This window comes from Cebidichthys violaceus, unplaced genomic scaffold (genome assembly GCF_023349555.1).
Source record: "Cebidichthys violaceus isolate CVI_PGR_0920_01 unplaced genomic scaffold, fCebVio1.0.p SCAF_16, whole genome shotgun sequence".
Taxonomy (NCBI): domain Eukaryota; kingdom Metazoa; phylum Chordata; class Actinopteri; order Perciformes; family Stichaeidae; genus Cebidichthys; species Cebidichthys violaceus.
The window spans coordinates 9,174,979-9,196,130 of NW_027176329.1; the positions used below are offsets into that span (position 1 = coordinate 9,174,979).

The window sequence follows — 21,152 nt, forward strand, 5'->3', positions numbered from 1 at the left end:
GATACTTTTGATACTTCTAATGAATTATTATGAGGCAGACTGTGATGGTGATGGTGCAAAACACATCAGTGAACATCTATCCACTGATTAGTTAATAGTGGTGCAATTTGCAGTGTACTTTTCTGGCCAGACTCTTCTTGGGCTCTAAATGGTTGCCATGAGCATGGCACAGATAATGGTAATGGTATCAGATAGAGAGGAAATGGGAGACTCTTTTCACCTCTGTGAATATATGTGACCTTGTGTGTGTGTGTGTGTGTGTGTGTGTGTGTGCATGTGTGTTTGTGTGTGTGTTAATACAGGAGCATGTGGATTGGCGTGAAGCCATGCAGCACACATATCCTTTCTAGTCAACCCACATGTGCAAAAGAATACCTTTTGAACAGTTCCAATAAGGACTAGAGTTGAAATAAACCACTTTGAACTAATCAACGAAATGAGTGCACATGCAGATCAAAGAAAGATATGAAACAGATCCCCTACTATTCTAAAAGTCTTGAATAGAAAATTCAAAGACAGATTATTGAATTCAAGCCTGAAATAAGGAGTGATTATCTTATTTGGAGTTATATTTAGAGCAGTGACGTCAAGCTAGCCTGAGCAGACGTTTTAATTAATCAACTATGCATTAGATTGCATGACAATGACTTTTGATCTATAAGTATCTATGCTGCGGTTTTTCCGAACAGTCCATCCATCATTTTGTAGAAATGATCCTCAAAGCATAGTCTTTGGCTGATACTGTGTGTGCCTGACAAAATGTCCTAAAAGCAACATGATTGATATATTTGGATTGTAGCAGACATGCCTGCACGTACCCACACAAGTCCTCTCTTGTTCTCCCCTATAGTAAGCTGAGGAGTCAAAACTTTGCATGTAGCCTATTGTATGTACCGGACCATAGTAAAAGTGGTGTGGTGATGCGTTTCTTTGTTTGGAGTTTAGTATCGTCTATATATTATTTTCCATTAAATTCAAATGAATAGTTTGACATTTTGGAAAATACAATTATTCACATGTTTGCAAAGAGTCAAGATGGATACTCTCATATGTGATGGTTCAATTTGAAGCTTCAGCCTGGAGATGGTTAGTGTGGTGCAGTGAGACCTCTGCTCTCAGGAGGCCGCGGACCTCTCGCTCTTTCGTTGTTGTTTGAGCAACGAAGTCACGCCAAGAAAAATCAGCTGGATCCGGCTTACAATGAAAAAGTATTTAATAATTCACAAATGCTAAAAGACAATCACAAACTGAATTACACTGTCGACAGTAAGGAATTGCGAAACCAAGTTCAAACACTCCCCCCCCAAACCGGCCGACAAACGCCAGTTTACAGTAAAGAAGATCGCCAAGAACTGAATTACATCTCTCTGAACAATGTTCTTATACCCAAAAGTCAGTAGTTTACTTTCAAAAGTCCATTATCAGCTTTGTGATTGGCTGTAATCCGATAGTCTCCTCCTGTCCTCTGACAATGCTCTCCATTGGTCTAAGTGATCCGGATAATGTCTGAATAGTGTCCTCTGGTCCGACCTGTCCTCCTCCTCATAAAACAGCATGTTCCCGATCCCCATGTTTTCTTAGGGCTGTCTTCATCAACATCTCTGCTTGATCAATACATCTCCTTCCCCCACTGTTTACACCTCACATTCCTGAAGTCGGCTCACCAAACTCATCTCATTACCATACAGTTGTTTTCGAATCTGAAAAGCCTGTCTCAAAGGTCTCTCTCTTTCCCTCAAAACATTCAGTAACTATATTTTATAGTTTGATACATAGAATGATTATACTTTTATGATTTAACACTTCTTCAAATAAACATGTTATAACATTATATCCACCACTAGGTGTGCTTATTAAACACACTAACATTGCTTTTTAACTTTAAATTCTTCACATTAGCTTAGCTTAGCAGAAAGCAGGGAAACGTGGTTACAAAAATGGTTACAAACTTTGGCTTTTGTATTAAATAAATAATGTAAAACATTAATGTGCTTTAGAAAAGCTTGTGGGAGGATTTTGTCAGCTTCAGACACGATCAGGCTAGCTGCGCTTTCGTCTCTTTCTGACAGAACCTGTCAGTGCTCACGGTTGGCTCGGCTGTCATGCCGAAGAGAAAGTCGCTCACAATAAAATGGCCAGATAGCAATATACAACAGCTGGCAGAGAATGTGCGCATACATGTGTGCCTGCATGAACGTGTGGTACATTTAAGGGTTTGAGTTTGGGGATTTGAAAATATGGTCAGCCTATACGTGACTACATTTTCAAAACATTTTGAGGATTTGGCCGAATATCTCATCACTGTAGTAGGCTATATCTCAGAATCATGCCATTGAAATTAATTTCTTATTACCTTAATAAGTGGGGGAGAGTTGAGGAGTCGGCTACTTGCACATGAAATAGAGTTTTGCTATCTCCACTGCTCTGAACTGCAGTCAATATTCCATACTCTGCCAAACCCAGTTTAGTGGGGTTCTATTGCAGGTGCCGGGGCGTGACCAATCACAGGGTCATGTTTCTCCCCCCCCCCCCCCCCATCCTTCACCTGGCAGATGATGACATTCTGACAAATCAAGTTAGAAATATCTAACTGAAATGCTTGTTACTATGGGATACATTATATTCAGTTGAATAGCTCGTTACAAGTGTGTGTGTGTTAGTGTGTGTGTCTCGGGCAGTATTTCTCTGTCTGAACGATATGTAGAAGAAGAATAAGAGCCCAGAAAGCCTCTTATTAACGTTACAATAATAAAAGAAATAAAGAAATGCTCGATAACGCTCCATCCTCCTCCTCTCTCCTCTTTTTCTGCTGCTCCTCTGTCACCTGCATATAGTTTACTTATATAGTTGCTTATAGTTCATTAGTTTACGCCATCTGCAAATAGGCCACTGTGCATTAGTCACCTGAAGACATGAGAGACACAATTAGTGTTTTGGTTTGATTGACTTCTATTGCACATTTCTGTGCAGTTATTTTTCTGTGAGCTCATTTTAGATGTATGCCCTTGGCATCGCGAATTGTTTTCCTGCAGGCACAGACTGACAGTAATGGTGATATTTACAGTACAGTAGATGTTTTGCATGTCTATTGATTTAGGGAAATGCTTCCTGGGTTACTTGGAAATGTGTTTCCATAGCTGCTAATAATGTCCCTACAAGGGGAACACGGTTAAAAAAAAGGTTACAGAGAGAACCAAGATATTTTATATCCATTTAATGAGATTTTTCTTCAGTGAGTCTATGAGCATGTGTCTTTATTTTGCGGTCTTATTGGATCATGCAGGAGTGATATGCCTTCTGAACCTCGACTGAAATTTTTGTGTTGTGCATCTCTAATGTGCTTTTACTGTGCCTGTTGACACGGAGCTATTTCTGTCAACCTCTTCTTTTTAATTTCCTCCCACCAAGCCGGATTTATCGTCGAGAATGTTTGCTCCATTCACACCCCAGAGCATTCAGTTGTTCCAATACGTGGTGATCATTTTAAGATGCTTTTTGAACTGTCTTGTTTGAGCTTGAGATTGAGTAGCATGATAATGTTTGATCTCCGCCCTCGGGGTCTCTGATCTCATCCTCTGGGATCTATTTTCTTTCTGATTGCGCCTCTTGATCCAGAAGGGCTTATCTTTTATTTTTGATTTGTAGCACCTCTTCTCTGCTTAATAGTTCTACAAGCTGCTCTGTACAGCCATATTGTACATAGTGTCCACTCTTCTTTCACTCAGCTCTCTCCACTCACAGTTGCATTTTGATCTCTTTTATTATTTAGTAATGCCTTTAATGTGGTGCTTTAGAGTAAAGATATAACCTGTGATCTTGTTGACGCAGAGGACCTCTAGAGAGCTCAACTTGCAAAGCCAGGCGTGGGCTTATAATGTCTGCAATGGGAAGGGGAAAAAAATATAACATTGCCAAGAATCTCCAGATCTTCAAGAGGACTTAAGTATAAATTCAATTCCAGTCGGTATACATGTCGATAGAAATGTCAGTTCTCCTGAAGTACCTTTGTATTTATAATAGTTAAAGACGTGTTTAGACATTGTGGAGAATATGCCTATTCACTCTCTTGCAGAGAGTTAGAGTAGAAGATCGATACCACTTTGAGTGTTCGGTAGATGTGAAGCCACAGCCAGCTAGCGTAGCTTCTCATAAAGATTCTATTCTGGCTCTTTCCAAAGGTAACACAATTCATCTACCAGCACCTCTAAAGCTCAATAATAAACACACGACACATTATATTTTTTATGATTTGGCAAGAACATGGTTAGGAGAGGTCGTATGGCACTCACCATCTGTCCTCCGCTCTCTGCTTTTGGGCGATGAGACAAACAAACGTCATTGGTAGGTGACAGATGAGATGTACACACAGTGGAATGTCAAGAGGAAATGAAGAGGCTGGGGAAAGAAGAGTTTGCCAGATGAAAGGACTTTGATCCCCTGAATATACCCTCCGTTCAGTGGCAGATGTCTGTAAGCACCTGGAGCTGTCCACACTGCTTCTGAGAGGCTGAGAGTAACTTAATCGGTTCAGGAAGTAAACAAAAACGTAGTGGGAAGATGTCAATGTCAGGGAGGAAGCTACTTCTTTGACAGAACAAAGCCTTTACTTGTAAACAGACTCCTTTGTTTACCGGTATCAGGAGGAGAAAATGTTATTCAGGAGATTATATTGAGTGGATATATTCAATAAACCTGACAACACAGCTGAATGGTCTCTGTTATTATTTGGAAATGCTGTTATGTTTAGTAACAGTCTGAACTGCAACTACGTTGGATTGTAAATCATCTTAATCATGACATGTATACTAATGCTCTTAAAATATGCATTTTAATAGTGCTGAACTATTGTTTCTACGTTCTGACCTCCTCAGATTCCCATTTGGAAAGTATCGAGGAAATGAAACCTTGTAAATGCAGATTGGCATTGTAATGAAGGAACAGTTGTCCTCAAGATTGCTTATTGTTAAATGATGATATGAAACAAAAAACTAAGACTTCAATGTGCAGTGTTTTCTACAAGTTCCCCAATACACTACAGAGTGATTATTTTGGCATGAAACTAAGGTCTTTAACCAAACACCATCTCAGAAGCGACCCTCGGGATGACATTAGCTTGAATTAATCACCCTTTATGCAAATCAGCTGAAGCTTTGAAAGCAGCAATCACACCAGTGTTTTTCTTTTGTTTGCCAGGCTGGTTGCATGGCTGACACTGTTTAACATCTGCTGGTTATTGTCTTTAATGATGTAGTTCTGTTCATTGGCAGATTTGCTGCTTCGGAGAAATCAAAGCAGGTGATTGTGATGCAGTGTTGCTGTTGTAGAAACACGCTTTTCCAAAGCTTTTTAGGAGAAAGAAGTATGTGTAACTCTGAAATAAATCTCTGATTAGTGGTGGAAACAACAGCCCCAATCTGTGTGCAGCATGATGAGCTTGAAAGTAATATGTTAGTTAGTACTGCGCTTCCATAAACTTGGGGGATTCATGAGCAACAGATTAGAGATGCAGGACCGAGCTGCAATGATTAAACTAGTAATTGATTAGTTGATCACATTTGTTACATCAAACTTCTCAGATGTGAGGAGACTGTTGGTTGGTCAAAACAAGCAATTTGGAATGAAGGACCTGGAAATTGTGAGGGCTTTATTCACTATTCTTTTGACATTTTATAAACAAAACAATAAATTGAGAAAAAAAAATTGTAAATTACTCAATTATGAAATTAATCATTAGTAGCAGCCCTGCAACAGATTACAAAAATAAAAGTAATTTGGAGTAACAGATGCCAAGATATTCTGTATTTTAGGTTTATAGTAAGGGTCAGGCAATAAACAATACATTTCCTATAATGCAACTTCAGAGCATCTTTCTTTGGACCCTCCCTGCCTCCTACTGTAAATACCAACTCTGAAACCTTGTACCTCCTGCTTGTAAAACTGTAGTATCAAACACCAGCAGAGATACCTGATGATACCATCAGGGTGAGCAGTAAACTGAACCCCATGTGTAAAATCTGTGCAGCGTTCCTTTGAGTTTTATTCTCCAAAGCCAATGAGAGCTGCATGCCTGCGATTCTACTTGTCATTCAGTGTCATTTATTATATGAAACTGTCATTATCTTCCAATTGTCTTAGTGTTGTATGTTTAAAATGTGTTTCATGGGGCAAATACTTCATGGCATTTACAGAGAGAACAGAAAAAGCTTGTGTGAATAAACAATAGATAGTCAAACAGTGGCTCGGACCGGACAGTCAGTTGGTTCAGCTGTAAATTGGTCTGAAAGTAATCGGGAATACTTTGGAGCTTTTGGGTTTAGAGTACTGGTGGTCGCTCTGCAAATGAATGCAAAGACCTTGAGAGACAGATGGATAGGAAGAGAACAATAGACAGAGAAAGAGAAGTAGGAACGAGGAGTGGAGGAAGTTTGCGAATAGCAGAGCATAATGGGTGCAGGTCCCACCAGGATGCATATGGAGCATGTAATTGAATGCGGGGAGGACCTCACTGTTGGCGATAAAGTATGGTTCTTCCTGCTGACTTCATTTATTATAGCTAATTTTGAAGCAGCTTTTATCACTATTTGTGGAGCACAGGACTAATTGTATGTGAAAGGGGTCGTTAGTAGTGATGAATCCACAGATAATTGTCACCAGACTGCAGTTCCTCTCAGCTCCGAGGTTGTTGTTTTTTAGTACCTACCAGCTCATTGGTTTTTTTTAATGGCTATTTTAATGTTTTGGTTCAGTCTCAAAGCTCTCACAGCGTCATTTTTCGGCAGCAGCTGGCAAAGGGGAGTGAGGCAGAGGGTCTAACGGTCCCAGCAGTAGAAACCAACCTGCTAAATGGGAATGTCCGTTCTACTCCTATTCTGTTTCTAAAAAGTAAGAATGAAAAGGATCTTTTTTTTGGTTAATGCAGAGTTTTTTGTTTGGATTATAGACCAACCAGTTTCCATGATCAAGCCAGTGAATCTCTGCTAGCTTCGGATCTGCTGCTCATTGTTTCCTGTCGTACATTGTCTTATTTCTTAGACTTGAACAGGGGCTGGATTTGAATCATTTGTTGTGCTTTAGAAGTCATACAGCACAGAATCAGAGAGATGCACACCATATTTTATTTATGGCAGGCAATATATAGACTACAACAATACATCTTTTCCAGACATGTTCCAGACAGTTTGCTAAAACGAGTGTAATGGCCAATTTAGAATCATTTAGGGATGTTACAGAAATGGAAAAACCATGCTCACTTTGTGATGTTACCCAACAGTAAAATATAAAAGGAGTTATCCTAAGATGCATGGACCCACGTAAGGCTGTTAACTGTAGTTGAATTATTAGCTAGTCTAACCAGTGCATGTAGTCATAAGTGGAGAGAAGAAAGCGATAAGCGGGCTTCCATCAGTCTGCCTGGCAAACACTGAGTAACACCAATTTGCATATGATATTTCAAGTGCTTGAAAGAAGTCCATGCCAGTTAGAAGAATAATGATGTTAATGTATCTGGATGAAGTCTAGACTATGACGAGATGATATCCACCAGAGTCTTGTTGCACTGCTATGTTCCCCGTCCCTCCCCTGTTTGCCCATTCGGTTTCTTTCTGGTCTAGCAGAGGAAGTGTGTGGGATGTCGTGGCGTTAGAGAGCGGGTATGAATCAACTGTTTACACAGAGCCAGGGGCAGTCCTCTTATTACAGGAGGCTTGCTTTTAACAGCTAGAACACTGGAGCACACGATGCTCTCTTGCTTCAGCGCCCCTAACCCTATTCCTGCCACTTCACCGGTGAATAACAGGCTGGATTTGAGACTGGTGCTTGAGCTCGAACGCTGGAAGGCAATATAGCTCCTTTAGGGTGAGCTACGGCACTAAATGTCTCATCAAGGGCAGAGCTTTTAATAAAGGGCGTGGGAGCTGGTGTTCTCCAGCGCAACATCAAATAAAAATCAATTTCACTTGGGGGTAATCATTGCTTAAAATTTGAAGAATGAAACGGCTTTAGAATGCACAACAGGCAAGTTTGGATCTACATTTAAATATGCTCACGTCCTAATGAATCACATTATGCTGGAGGAGATAATGGTCCAATCAATCCAGACTATGAAGCCTTTGTGTATTCAGATGCATTTTAATTTGTTTACTGATCATGGAGATGAATTTCTCTGTCATAATCTCTTTGGTCCTCCACTGGTTAATCATCAACACATTCCTGGAGTGTTTTGGATGCTAAGACTGTAAATCAGGCTTCAACAATCCTTCACTGGAACTTCATTGTAGTCCGTAGTCTGTATTCACAAGTGATCAATCCGCTGCCATTGTTTTGGGCTCAGAGACTGCATGAATATCCAATTAATTTCATCATATGAAAACCATTAGCGAACAACACCATTGACTGATGATGAGAGTCATTGTTTTGTTCAGGTGCTGAGTCATTGCTAACTAATTGACTGAACAGCTATTTGATGAGCACTTGATATCGAGGTCTGATAAGAGTTCAAACTGAAGCACTGCAGCAATTTAACATCTAGTGAAGTAAAAAAATAAATAATCATTGATGGCCTTAATTGGTAAAAGTGTGGAATTCTTTTTTAGATTGGCAGAAGTTGCACAAGTCTCATTATTTTCTAAATCTCTACTATTAACAGCGTGGGCCCTGTAGCTGTGCTGAATCAGATGTGCTGGGTCCTCTGGTAAGCTTGTAAACAAGGCATTTTAAAGGCACCTCCGGATATTTAAGAAATGCAGCCTACTGTAGCCCTCTTTTGCTTAAACAGGACACTGTTTGAGGCTGGACTGGGTTTTATGTGGAGGAGGTGCAGGTTCAGCTGGGCCATCAGGTTTTTGGAAACAGTTATCCTCAAACACTGGGTCAGGACTCACAGGTAGGTCGGGAACAGGAGAGAATTTTACGCTTGCCGAAGAAATTTCAAAGACCTCTTTGGACAGCAGGAAGTGTCTAGGTACATTTTTAATTGTTAAATTCTAACAAAAACAATTTTTAATTGTTGTAATTGTTTTTAATCAAGGGCAAGATCCAAATAAAATACTACTGTAAACACTGTGGAAGGTCTTGCCTTTTTAAATAAATTAATCTTAAGGTTTAACCTTACTGCGTTGTGTGTTTAGTTTCCATTTGAATATATATAATATGCATATCTATTTTTCTTTTACCAAATAATTACATATATTTGGTAAATATATGATATTTAATGAGTCAAGCCACTCTACAATCTTGTATCATACTCCCTGTCAGCTGCAGAAATACAGCTTCCGTTTATCCCCTGAGAAATGAAAGATTCATTAATCTCTAACTTTGGACAACAGAGCTAGTTAAACTTTCAATCAAAATGTTTCACTGGTAACAGCATCTTTACATCCCAAACTGGAGGCGTATTACATGTAAACCTCCAGATGTGATGCTACTGAATTTGAATGTGTATTAAAGTAAGGCCTACGATCCACTGAAAGACCATACATATTAAAACAAAAATAATCTTAACAATTGCACATTATTGTGATTTTCTGTTATGCTGCTTTTATTTAAGTATTTCAAAGGTGTTTGTAGCTCTGTGTCTTGTCTGATTGCTTGGTCACAGATACAGTAGATCAGGGAGGAGGACTAGGACTGTGGAACACAGACAGATTAGTTGAAAATATGATGTGTCACCATAACGGGAACCTGTTTAATGTTTAAAGGATGGGCTAGCTGATGAATCTCTTGGATCTCGCTCAGAGAGTCCGAGAGAACGCCTTAAATATGTAGCCGGAAAAGGGGAGAAAGAGACAACTGGAGAGGGAGGGAGGGCAGAGCTTTAAAAGGGGAACATCGTAGGAGAAGAATGGGAGGGATATAAGAGGGGGAGTTCAAGCGAAGACAGCGGAATGGGGTCTAGGGGGGAGAGAGAGAGAGAGAGAGAGAGAGAGAGAGAGAGAGAGAGAGAGAGAGAGAGAGAGAGAGAGAGAGAGAGAAACAAGGTGAGAGGGGAAATAGATTAAAAGAGCAGAAGATATATGGAAGTGAAAAAGAAATAGAGGCCTGAGAGGAAATGAGAATGCAGAGAAAAGTGTGAAATGGGTGAGGATGGGGAGGGAAAAACATGCTAGGAAATGACGTAAGCTTGTTCTTTTTACTGTATTTGGAGAGACTGGCATAATATATTTTTTAAAAGGGGTGATAAGGTCAAAAGACACAAAAAAGTAGAGCTTTTACCCATTTCACCGTTTACCTGTTCCACCCCAACACGAGCTTGACTCAAATACAGTGCTATAATGCTGACAAGAGACTCAGAGCAGAGTGTTAAAACAGACTGGTCAGTCATACAACTAGGCCCTAATTAATTATTTTTATTTGTTTATGTTATTGCCTCCAAACTACCAGTCAGAACATACAGCACTATTAGTTTTCAGGCAGCCATGTTTTCACTTTTTTCGGTTTTGTTTGAACATCAACTCGTAGAGACAAAATCATTTTGTGATATACAGTATGTGATTATCTATCACAGGGAAAATTTGTTTTTTTGTGTCAAAGTCACATTATATTGCTGTTTATGTTAGAAAAAGTTCACAAATCTCTCCTACATCTTGGCACTCTGACATCCACGTTTCACAAATCAGTCGACATAGTTCAGTTCAGTTCAGTTCTTTAAATTATATTCACTTGCTATTTAGTCAGAAACTCAATAAATAAATCAAAAGCAAACATTAATGCACCAAAAAATATACCATGTTCACTTACCATTTAGTAAATCTAGTTGGATTAGTCCATTGTTGGCAATGTTGCAATTCAAGGAGCATGGAAATACAGGTATGTCAATTTATACGATTTTCCCGTTAGTGTAATTAACTACTTTGATTTGTCAAGTACTAAATTAGTCATTCCTGCTTGTTATTCCATCATTTAAGAGTTTGGCCATTGAATTAGCCTATTAGAAAAATGTCCTATATCATGATAAATATTTATATAGTGATTCAATATTAAGGACTTTATAAACATACCACTTACTTCTGTACATATGTTTAGTATTTGTTTATATTTATTGGTATAGTAAAAAAATACATTCCTTCAAAGGAACGTGCGTGTTTTACCGGATTACATTTTTTCTTTGGACATTTAAAAAATGCATTGAACAAAGATAAGAATTGTAAATTCAGTGCATGTGCACCGTGCCTCATGCCTCTTTATAAATGTTCCTTCATTGTGTGAATTCCCAGAAGGCCACAGAGGCCACAGAGATATCAGATGCACCTGATGCTTTCCCTGATGTCTTTGACAGCACATTCAGGAGGCCATGACACGTACATTAAATTACTTGAGGGGACGTGTGATTATGGATGTGTTGTTGTAGAGTTGTTAAACCTCTGTTGTAGAAAGCAGTATAGTAGGAAATAGAGTCCTTTAATATAGGTTATAGATCATGTAGCTTGTAGATCAGTGAAAATATGTTCCTTTTTAGACAAGACTTATGTGACAGCCGTGTGCAGAATGTCCACAATCTGTCCATTCGTCAAACTAATTCACATGAGCTCGCATTGTAATACAGCTCGTTTGTCGTGGCCCCGTGAATGGGACGCCAAATCACGTCCTTGTGGCTGCTCCCTTCAGACTGAGTGATGGGCTCCGAAGTGGTGAGACGTCGGAGGCGGGAGGGGGCAGATCGAGCTGCTGCATCCTCCATTACTCGTGATGTCAGCACAGATCTGTGTTGTCACCGTGCCAGTGACCGCTCACTGCAGGAGGATAGAGAAGAGATGGTTGGCTCCGTCTCCTGACGGAGTGATGTAACGATGACTAAATGAGAGGGAGAAGAAAGGATGAGGGGTAAACTGAGGAGGAAAGTAAAAAAGAGGGCAGAGTGAGAGGGGGGAGAGAGTCTCCTCTCTCAAAACACATGGCAAAACACATAAAATCAGTAAAATCAGGACACTTATTCAATTTTTATAGAGTTTCTGGGAATAATAAAAGTAAGCCCAAGGAAATATGTCTTCCATCATCAAATGTAAAAATAAAAATAAATATTTCAAACTTTCTCCAAATGAAGGTACAAATGTATTTTGTACTAGACTTGAGTTTTAAAAGGTTGTTATTTGGGTTGACTATCAAAGACAATACATTGAACAGAGGCAGACAGTATAGGTGGAATATACAAAGAGATAAGCTATGTTAAGTTTGAATGTGAGCCACACATTCATCGTGTATCTTTGTAAAGTATAGAGCTCATGAAAAAGACCCTTTTCAAACTACAGCAATACAGAAATTCAAGAGTAACCTTTAGTTTTTAAATATTCCTTCTACAGTTTTACTTTCAATACAGTCACCACAGGAAATAGATGTGTCCGTTTTTTCAAAGTTTTTAAGAATCTAAGCAGTAATCAATGTTGCAAAAGCAGATTCTCTCAAATCCCCATTTTAACTGGTTGACTTTTCACTTGATCTACAGAAGACTTAATGCTGAACAGCATTCCTGGAGAGGATCAAGTGCTTTGCTGTATACTATGCACTCAGCCCGTTAGAGTGCTTTCTCTTGTCTCCCTTTATTTGGGGTCTTGTCTTTTTAATGAGCTACACATGCTTCAAGCCTTACAGATCATATCACATTGGACCTAATGGCTCTGGGGACTATGCTTTGAGATGTATGAAGAGCTAATGGGTAAGACAGAAAGCCATATTAGAAAGAAGCCATACCTCCCCTCGCTTTAAGTCAAAGATAGAGTTTGAGTAAACTGTCACATGTACAGCAGAGATATTCAACTGTGAAACTTGCTGTTGGCAAATGTATTATTGATGGACTGCGAGTGTGTTATCGTGTTGAAATGTTCCAGAGATTATTGGTGTCTCAGATGATCCCAATTGCACTAACCACACAGACAGCTGAGGTGTTTTTTTTTTTTATCCTTTGGAAAAAGTGTGGATAGCTGTTTCTACCTGTTTCCAGTCTTCATGCTACACTCAGCTAACCATCTGCTGGCTATAGCTTAACATTTACTGTGCAGACATCAGAGTGATATAAATCTTCTCCTCTAACTCTCTGCAAGAAAGAGAATAAGTGCACTTCCCAAGATGTTGAACTATTCCTCTAAGTGTTAACAAATGACCGATTCTTTTTTGTCTTTGGTGCTAAATCTTTTTACATGTTAGTCCCTGTCCTCAACAGTTAGTAATGAAATCTCTCAACCGACAGCTCATATTGAAAGTCGATTGTGCCAATTGTCCTGATGTGTCTCTGCTGTTGTTTGACTTGTAGAATGTCTCGCTGTCAGAGAATATCCCACTTTCAGACAAATCACAAATCACATGCTGATGCACACCCAGAGGTGAAAAGCTGATAATTGACGAGTGTGAATTTCCTGCCCTGGCATGATGGTGATTTTTATAGATCCTTTCTTCCTAGAGGCCATTTTGAGATCCATTATCTTCCTCTTCTGCCTTCTATTTTTCCCTTTGTCCTTGATTGGTGTTTCTTTGTGTTCCTTGAGTACTTATTTTCAAAGCAGAGATACAGACTGGTCTGTCGCGGTGTCCTTGACTGAGCTTTCCAGCATGCTGGATGCGCACGTGTGTGCTGTATCGTGTTTAGGAACGGGCTGAAAATGGCTGAATAGACATATATATCTGAGGATGAGGTTTACGATGATAGGCAATAAAATTGAATATCAAAAGTTTTTTTTAAAGCTGAAACAATTCATCTGTCGATGCATCTGGGGCAGGTCATTTTAATCATATTCCAAGCAAAAAACCGTCACAACTTAAGGACCACGATTGAATACTGACAGGAGGCCTACAGAGCGATTGTAACTCAGGGGGTTAAGCAGTTGTCCTTTGATTACAAGGTTGGTGCTTCGTTTTGGGCTCCTCCTGGCCACATGTCGCAGTGTCCAGTCTATACAATTTCCGAAAATAGTGGAAAATGCCAACCAACCAAGGTGATGTCATCAGATGGCTTGTTTTGTCCTTTATAATCAGTTTACTATCATATATTACAAAGGTAGGCATCAAATCATCACAATTTAGAAGCAGGAACCAGGTATTTATTGTTAACCCTTTTCCTCCTGAAAAATTACATAAACAATTAATACATTTTCAAAATAGTTGCTGATTCATTAGATGAATAGACTAATACTTTTAGCTCTACTCTATTGTATGCATAATGGAGCAAATGAGGGTAGATATATATCTGGGCCCGGGACAGATAATTAAGAGTGGTCTTATTCTGAGAGTAGATTTAAGAAAGAGGATGTCTCGGGCTACCATTAATGATGATAATCATCCTCATAATTACCATCAATATAAATGAGAAATTTGAAATTTAAGGGAAATTCGAGGGGTCAGAGATCAGCACATCAGCAGATTTAGTTGCAGGTTTATTTGTCATCCTCCTGCTAAAAAGCCGCCCACATCAGTGTGTGTCTGAAAGCCAAAACAAATGCTATCAATCCTGCTCACCTTTCACAGTGACTTATAGGACTTGCTCACGCATGTCTATCTGTTAAAAAGTCTGCCCCCTGGGCCGCTGCGGAGTGTGGACAACCACCAGTAGGTGGTCCTAACTGTTCAAACTGTGGAGTGATGGGCTTACAACAGGGACTCTGAAAGCCAAAGCAAATAGACCTGGAGTGAATTTTAATCTCACATGCACTCGGTTACTAAACTGGCAGATCACTGCTGCCGTCCTGCAGGAGTGGAGGCTCAGCACAAAATGATTAATGACCATTAATAACTACGTTTCTGTCTTTTTTCTTTGTCCTTTTTCTCACACAATACAACGTTAATTTCCCATGAGGTTGTTTTTAATATATTGATGGGAACACTTCCTCTCTGTCCCTCAGACACAAACACATAAAGAAATAGAGGAACCGTGAAACGTCATAAACTGCAGCGCCTTTGCTGCAGTGTTTTGCATTTCAGATTAATGATTCTAGTTTTCTCCTGAGGCCATAATCCTGATTTAAAACAGCCATCGGTTTGTTCAGCCAGTCACTTTCACGGTAGACAACTCTTTTCTGTTAGTTGTAACGTGTTGTTCTCTTCTCTCCCTCTACAGATTTGCCTGTGAGAAGAAGATATGAAGTTAGCGGGCTCACTTTGGATCCTTTGGTTTCTCCTGGTGGTAAGCTCAAATTTTTTATATTCAAGGAATGCTGTAAGGTAAACTTTCCCTTCTCTTTTTACCCATTATGTATGCTGCACATGTGTGTTTAAACATATATGATTACATTTTCATTAAATGGACACGTAATTTGATGTGGTCTAGTGGTTTTCTTTTCTCAGAAAAAGATCTCATGATTCATTTTACTCACCATTTATAATTGATAATTACAGTTTATAGTTAGCTCAGCTTGTTCATTACAAACTTGGATGAGCAAGAAGAGATCCATGACTGCACGTTTCCGCATGTTCTTATATATCTGATCCTTTTATGCAGATAATGTAGTCTATAATGTCTGGCATTTTGCTTGCATTTATACTTATTTATTATTATTATATATTATTAAAATGTTATATCTGTAATACCTCATTGCGCATTTTAAGTTGGTCTATAACTCTGCATTGTGTTTTATTATGTAGCACTCTTCCTGGTACCAGACATGGCAGCAGTATAACCTCCCTGCACCTGCAGAGGAACAAAGTATTCACAGGCACTCTCTTCGTAAATGGGTGATGTGTGTGTGTGTGTGTGTGTGTGTGTGTGTGTGTATATATACGTTAGAGCTGGGCAAGTTAACGGGTTATTATCGCATTAATGCGTTAATTAATTAACGCATTAATAAATTAACGCCAACAATTATTTTATTGCGCGTTAAGGCAGTTGTTTTTTTTATTATTAAGCGGACATTTTTAACACCAAAAAAAGGAAAAAAGGCAAAATTATTTTTGTAGAGTTTTTAAAGTTTTTTGTTTGGAATATTTATAATAAGCATATAATTTAGTTATCCTACTGAGAATTTAACAAACATAAAAAAAGAAGAAAAACATGACGTAGATAGGTTTGCAGTTTTCATGGTGTATATTTCAAATTGCATCTATTACACACATGAAAATAAAGTTGTGAACACCGGCTGAATATCTATTATCTATCTATTGCTGTTAAAAAGAACCGTATTTGTTTAAAGTGTGCAAACCAAATGTTATTGCACTTTTGTTCATATAGCAGTGCTTTTAAAATAAAAGTGCGCAATACACTACTTTTGAATTAATTATTGAATTTTGTGCATAACAATGAGATTAATCGTGATTATTCGCAAAAAAATCACAATTAAACTGAATTAAAATTGTAACCGTTGCCCAGCACTAATATACGTATATATATATATATATATATATATATATATATATATATATATATATATATATACTGTGTATGAATGAAAAGTCTGGAACAAAATGAAGAAGCAGAAGCTAGCCAAAGTGCAATGCCCAAAATTCTTAAAATAAAACAAATCACACTTCCTGTTAAACATAAAACATTCTCCTTCTACATCACAACATATTTATGATCCTAAAAATACTTGCAGAAATTGGAAATTTACAACCACAGGTGTTCATCTGTTCCCTTTGAAATAAAAGTATCTGGGTAAAACACATCAGGTTTTACAGGTATTTATTATGCCCTGTTCATAATTTAGTGCAACAACATATACAATTGTATTCAGTCCTGTAATAATATGCCTCACTCTTATATATTGAAGCATAAAGCATATGTGTGTCTGTATTTCCTGAAATGCATTGCTGTTGGTGGTTTTATGCCCACCAAATACAAAGTATTATCTATCATCTAATTTCAAAACCGCTTGGGGGGTTGAGAAGTGTGATCCGGTGTTTTACATGAATTAGCTTATAGCAATATTGCAATCATATTGGTACTATATTCTGTCATTGCAAATATGTCGATTTGTCAGAAGAAGGGGTTATAATTAAACAAATCAAACTTTGAAAAGTCCTTTTGATGGACTCACTCTTCTTAAATTAACAGGACACCAATTGGCTTGATGAGGATTCTATAATAAATGGTATTTTAAACACCGTGGCTCTAAAATTTTGGAAAGCTCAGAGACAATATTCACCGTGTTCCAGACAGGCTGAAGCTTTTACTGCAGAAGAATAGAGGTCTTTCATGAGTCAGTGTCCCTAAAGACAAAACAGAAAAGCAAAACAGAAAAGCAAAACAGTTGGTCCACTGTTCTTCAGTGTCAGAGTTAATGGAAGTCTCAAATGCCTTTGCTGTAAAGCATCACACTTGGCTTTGAGCTCAGAATAGTATCATGTCAAATGTTTTCAACCTGATGTATCTTCTGTTCTCCTTTATGTGTCTGTGCTTTCTTTTTCGAGTGGTCTTGTCATTGATTCAGGAAGATGAATGAATTTTAGTAGGCGAGGAGAAGCCTTGACATCTTTTTTTCTCATCTGTTGACATTGGTGGTGGCCTGGTGGTCGTATGTATGACGTCATTTACTTCAATGTTTGGAGTGACATCATATGTACGGCTGCTAAACTGCTACATGGGACATCGGCATACTCACACAGTTTTTTGTCTGTGTGCAAAAAAAGTGTTTTGCCTTATACAAGAGTTTATCAGACAGGTAAGAAGGGTATTTTTGGTCAAAGAAATGGAGATATGAGATTTCCGTCTCAATTATGATAAAGCATGTGGAGACAATTTCAGAGGAAAAGTATTACCATTCCTTCAATGATTTAGTAAATGCAAGTGCATGAGCCTGACACTCTGAGAGGCTTAATTTTCAGCCCAAAAAATGTGTGAGATAAGTCACACAAAAATGGGCTTGTTATCCTTCATTGAGCATTATCAAAATCAGCATTTCACACTCCAGGCTTCTTCATTACTAATGCTACCTCCAAATACAAACAATAGAGCAGAGATAAGATTCATTTGGAGGAAATAGGCTGCTTAACTTCTTTTGTGAGCTCCAAAACATATTTTAATGGGTTACATGAACAGTGAGTGACTAGAATTTCAAAGCGGAGTAAAATCCTCATCAGATCAGCTTTGAAGATGCTTCAAAAACCCTGCATGCTTATTCTTCCATTTAATTTTTTTTTATCTTACATGAGGGTGCGTGTCTTTATCTAAGCATGATGAAACTGTGAAGTATTGTGAATTTCGATATCATCATCATCATCCAAGATAATATTTATGCTTTATCTTTGACAGTCAAGGAAATGTAGATCAGAGCAGCAACCACAACCTCCCTCTCTACACTCCATACTTTGTTCTAAGTCAGTACGAACATGTTTTCTTCCCCCTTCCTCTCACCTCTTATGTTGTGTTGTCTCCACAGCGCTGGGTGGCGGGAGGCGCAGAGTCAATCTCAGATCCATCACTCAGGCCTGGACATAGCATGACAGATGGACATGGCCAGACGCTGAGCAAGGGTCAATATAAATGTCTTGAGCTCTCCCACAAAGACCACCAAGATAACAGAACCGGTGAGAGGCCCAACTCATTTCAAAGCGTCTTAAGGCCAAATGGATTACCTTTGGGAGAGCGTCACAGGTGTAATGGTGTTGTACGGTGGTGGATTGGGAGTAGAACGCAGTTGATATTCTTGTTCAAGGTAATGATGGTGTTGCCAGCAGGGGTTCAACTGAGGGCTTTTGGAGTGGAAGCTGTAGCTATAGGGAACAGAAAAATGTGTGTTTGTAATAACACAGAATAGTCACTTTTTTTTCCTTTTTCTTTCCAAGTTACCTTCTGTGGACACATGTGGGATGGCTTATTGTGCTGGGATGAGACACCAACTGGGACGTCTGTAACACAAAACTGTCCAGATCACGCTGACCTGGACCCAACTGGTAAGAAAGATAAGCCATTCTCACACAAATGCACAACAACAAGCTCCCTTACGTTTTTAATTCCAGTTCAGCGGGTAACACAGAAAACAATCAAATCTTTTGTGTGTGATGGAGATCAAAGGTTGTGGGGCTGATTGTATGAAAAAAAAGGCCCACTGGCCAGCATGGGGCTTCAGGAAGCTAGGAGGATTTTATTAAGTATTTGATGTGCAACAGTCATGTGAGAGATGGTTTTAAGATTGTATCAACTCATAATGCAAGAATGGCAGGTCATGCTGACAGTACAATAATATCATATGGTTTTAAAATGTAATTAAACTACTGATTGGCATTAGCTGTTTTATGCATGCTTCACAATCACTAACTCATTCGTCAGCTGTGTGGCTACCAGCTGACTAGTAACTCCCAATAAAATTAATTCTTTATTACTCTGTGGATCCACCACCCCAACCGCTTCCTTAAATTTTTGATATTGTTGAATTAACTAAGATGTAATGTCCACATGTTTATTAAGGAGGGTTTAGTTCTTCAAGCAGAAATCGTGTTGCTGCTCAGATTCTTTAGATTCGTTCTGCTCCCTCAACGAGCACTAAATCTAACCACAGTGTATAACATTCATGATCAATTCCTTAATGCAAGTGTCTCCGACTAAAGTGCATAAAGTAATTGCATTTTATGCATCATGTCCAAAGCAGATATGAATAATGTTAAGCTGTAAGTGTATATTTCCTCATTTAAAGGAAGATTTCATGATCAATCATTACAAAATAATGGTAATCTGCCAATTCTTCTGCTGCAGTGCTTTTGCCCATCATTTAAAACAACATAGCCAGTACTGTGACATATTTTGGGGTTTTGAGGTAAATGTTTCAAAAACGATTTCAATGATTACCAGGATAAAAACTAGATACAAGGTAAATCAGTGTGTTTTATCAACCAGTCTGAATAAAAACAGACATTTATTTATATTGAATTTGACTCGATTATGTGATTTTGGATTGCGGTTGACTACATTATGAGCAGTGTTTTCATTGTGAGGAATGCATGGCTCAATAATGTCTGGTTGAAGAAATCCAGAGTCGAGTCATGTCTGATTCAGGAGGTGCAATATGATGGAGAGAGAGAGTGTGTGTGTGTGTGTGTGTGTGTGTGTGTGTGTGTGTGTGTTGTTTGGGGGGGGGTTAGGAAGGGGGCAGAGATGGACTGAAGGGTGTATGGAGAGAAAAAAAGAAGCAAAGAAAAGAGAGCTTACAAAAAAGACAGAGAAGTCGGAGTCAGAGAGATGGATGAGGGGAGAGAATATGCACAGGAAGAGAGAAGGTGTTTTTGTAAGACAAGGCTCATAAAGGATATTCCCAAACTGCCTGTGACGTTAAGAGTCCCCTTATGGCTCCTTATTTGAAAACTGATGCTGCTGATATGAGGCTTCAGGGGGAGACATACAGTTGGAAGTGGATGCCGAACAGTTGATGAGCTGTCGAAGAAGACTAGGCAGTCAGGCTACAGTTGCTGTTGTCAGGACCAATGTGATCGCATTCTTAGCCCAGTCATGGAAATACAGTACAAGTGGTTTTAAGCCCAGCTTTTGAGAATTAGCCAGAAAATTTGACAGAATGTTTGATGATGCATGCCAAGTTCAATTAATCACAGTTGTTCAGTAATGCTGAGATTCAGGTTCCAATTTTTGTGTTTGGATGATGCTGAAAAACGAAGACGGAGTAAAGAACATGGACAAACCTAAAACAGAAGCATTAATGTGTCAATAAGTAATTTGATATACGTAGAGCTTTCAGGATAACCATTGATTAATTATTCTGTTGTCAAGCTGATGTTAAAAAAATAATTGCATGTTTTGTTATTCTTTATAGGAAAAGTGACCAAATATTGTACCAAATTGGGTAACTGGGTCCAGACTGGGTCCACTTGTCAACCAGCTTCAAAGAACAAACTAGAGGTATATTGTGTTACTGGCCTTTTCCCTTTAAGTAATGGAAGAACAAAATTAAGCTAGTCTCAGCTGCCCTGTACACTAATTTTCACGCTGAACTTTCTTTTTTTAATTCTTAGAAGGAAGTCCCCCTTTTTTTAAGGGATGCTGCTGGAGAGCCGGCCACAGAGGCCAAAGGGGTTAACGCAGAAACAGGTGCTGTTGTGGAAAAAATGATCCTCGAGAACGAAAAGAAATGCTCAGAAAAAATGAAGCAAGATCCATCTTATAACAAATCAGGTAAACACTCATGCGTAACTTTGATCCACCACCAAATTATTTTATTATGTATCAACATGATTTGTACATGATGAGAGTTCAAAACATATGGATAAGATGCCTGTAAATATATCTTTGTTTG

At 38.7% G+C, this 21,152-nt stretch overlaps 1 protein-coding gene across 1 annotated transcript in view; it reads left to right on the forward strand.

Moving 5' to 3' along the window:
- calcr (calcitonin receptor) overlaps positions 1-21,152 on the forward strand; it is a 53,394-nt gene that overhangs the window by 8,812 nt on the left and 23,430 nt on the right. Inside the window, exons 2-6 of the mRNA XM_068711072.1 lie at positions 15,038-15,103; positions 18,291-18,438; positions 18,697-18,804; positions 20,673-20,758; positions 20,872-21,031. Of these exons, the coding sequence (XP_068567173.1) occupies positions 15,059-15,103; positions 18,291-18,438; positions 18,697-18,804; positions 20,673-20,758; positions 20,872-21,031 (547 nt within the window). The 5' untranslated portion in view covers positions 15,038-15,058. The remainder of the gene's footprint in view (positions 1-15,037; positions 15,104-18,290; positions 18,439-18,696; positions 18,805-20,672; positions 20,759-20,871; positions 21,032-21,152) is intronic.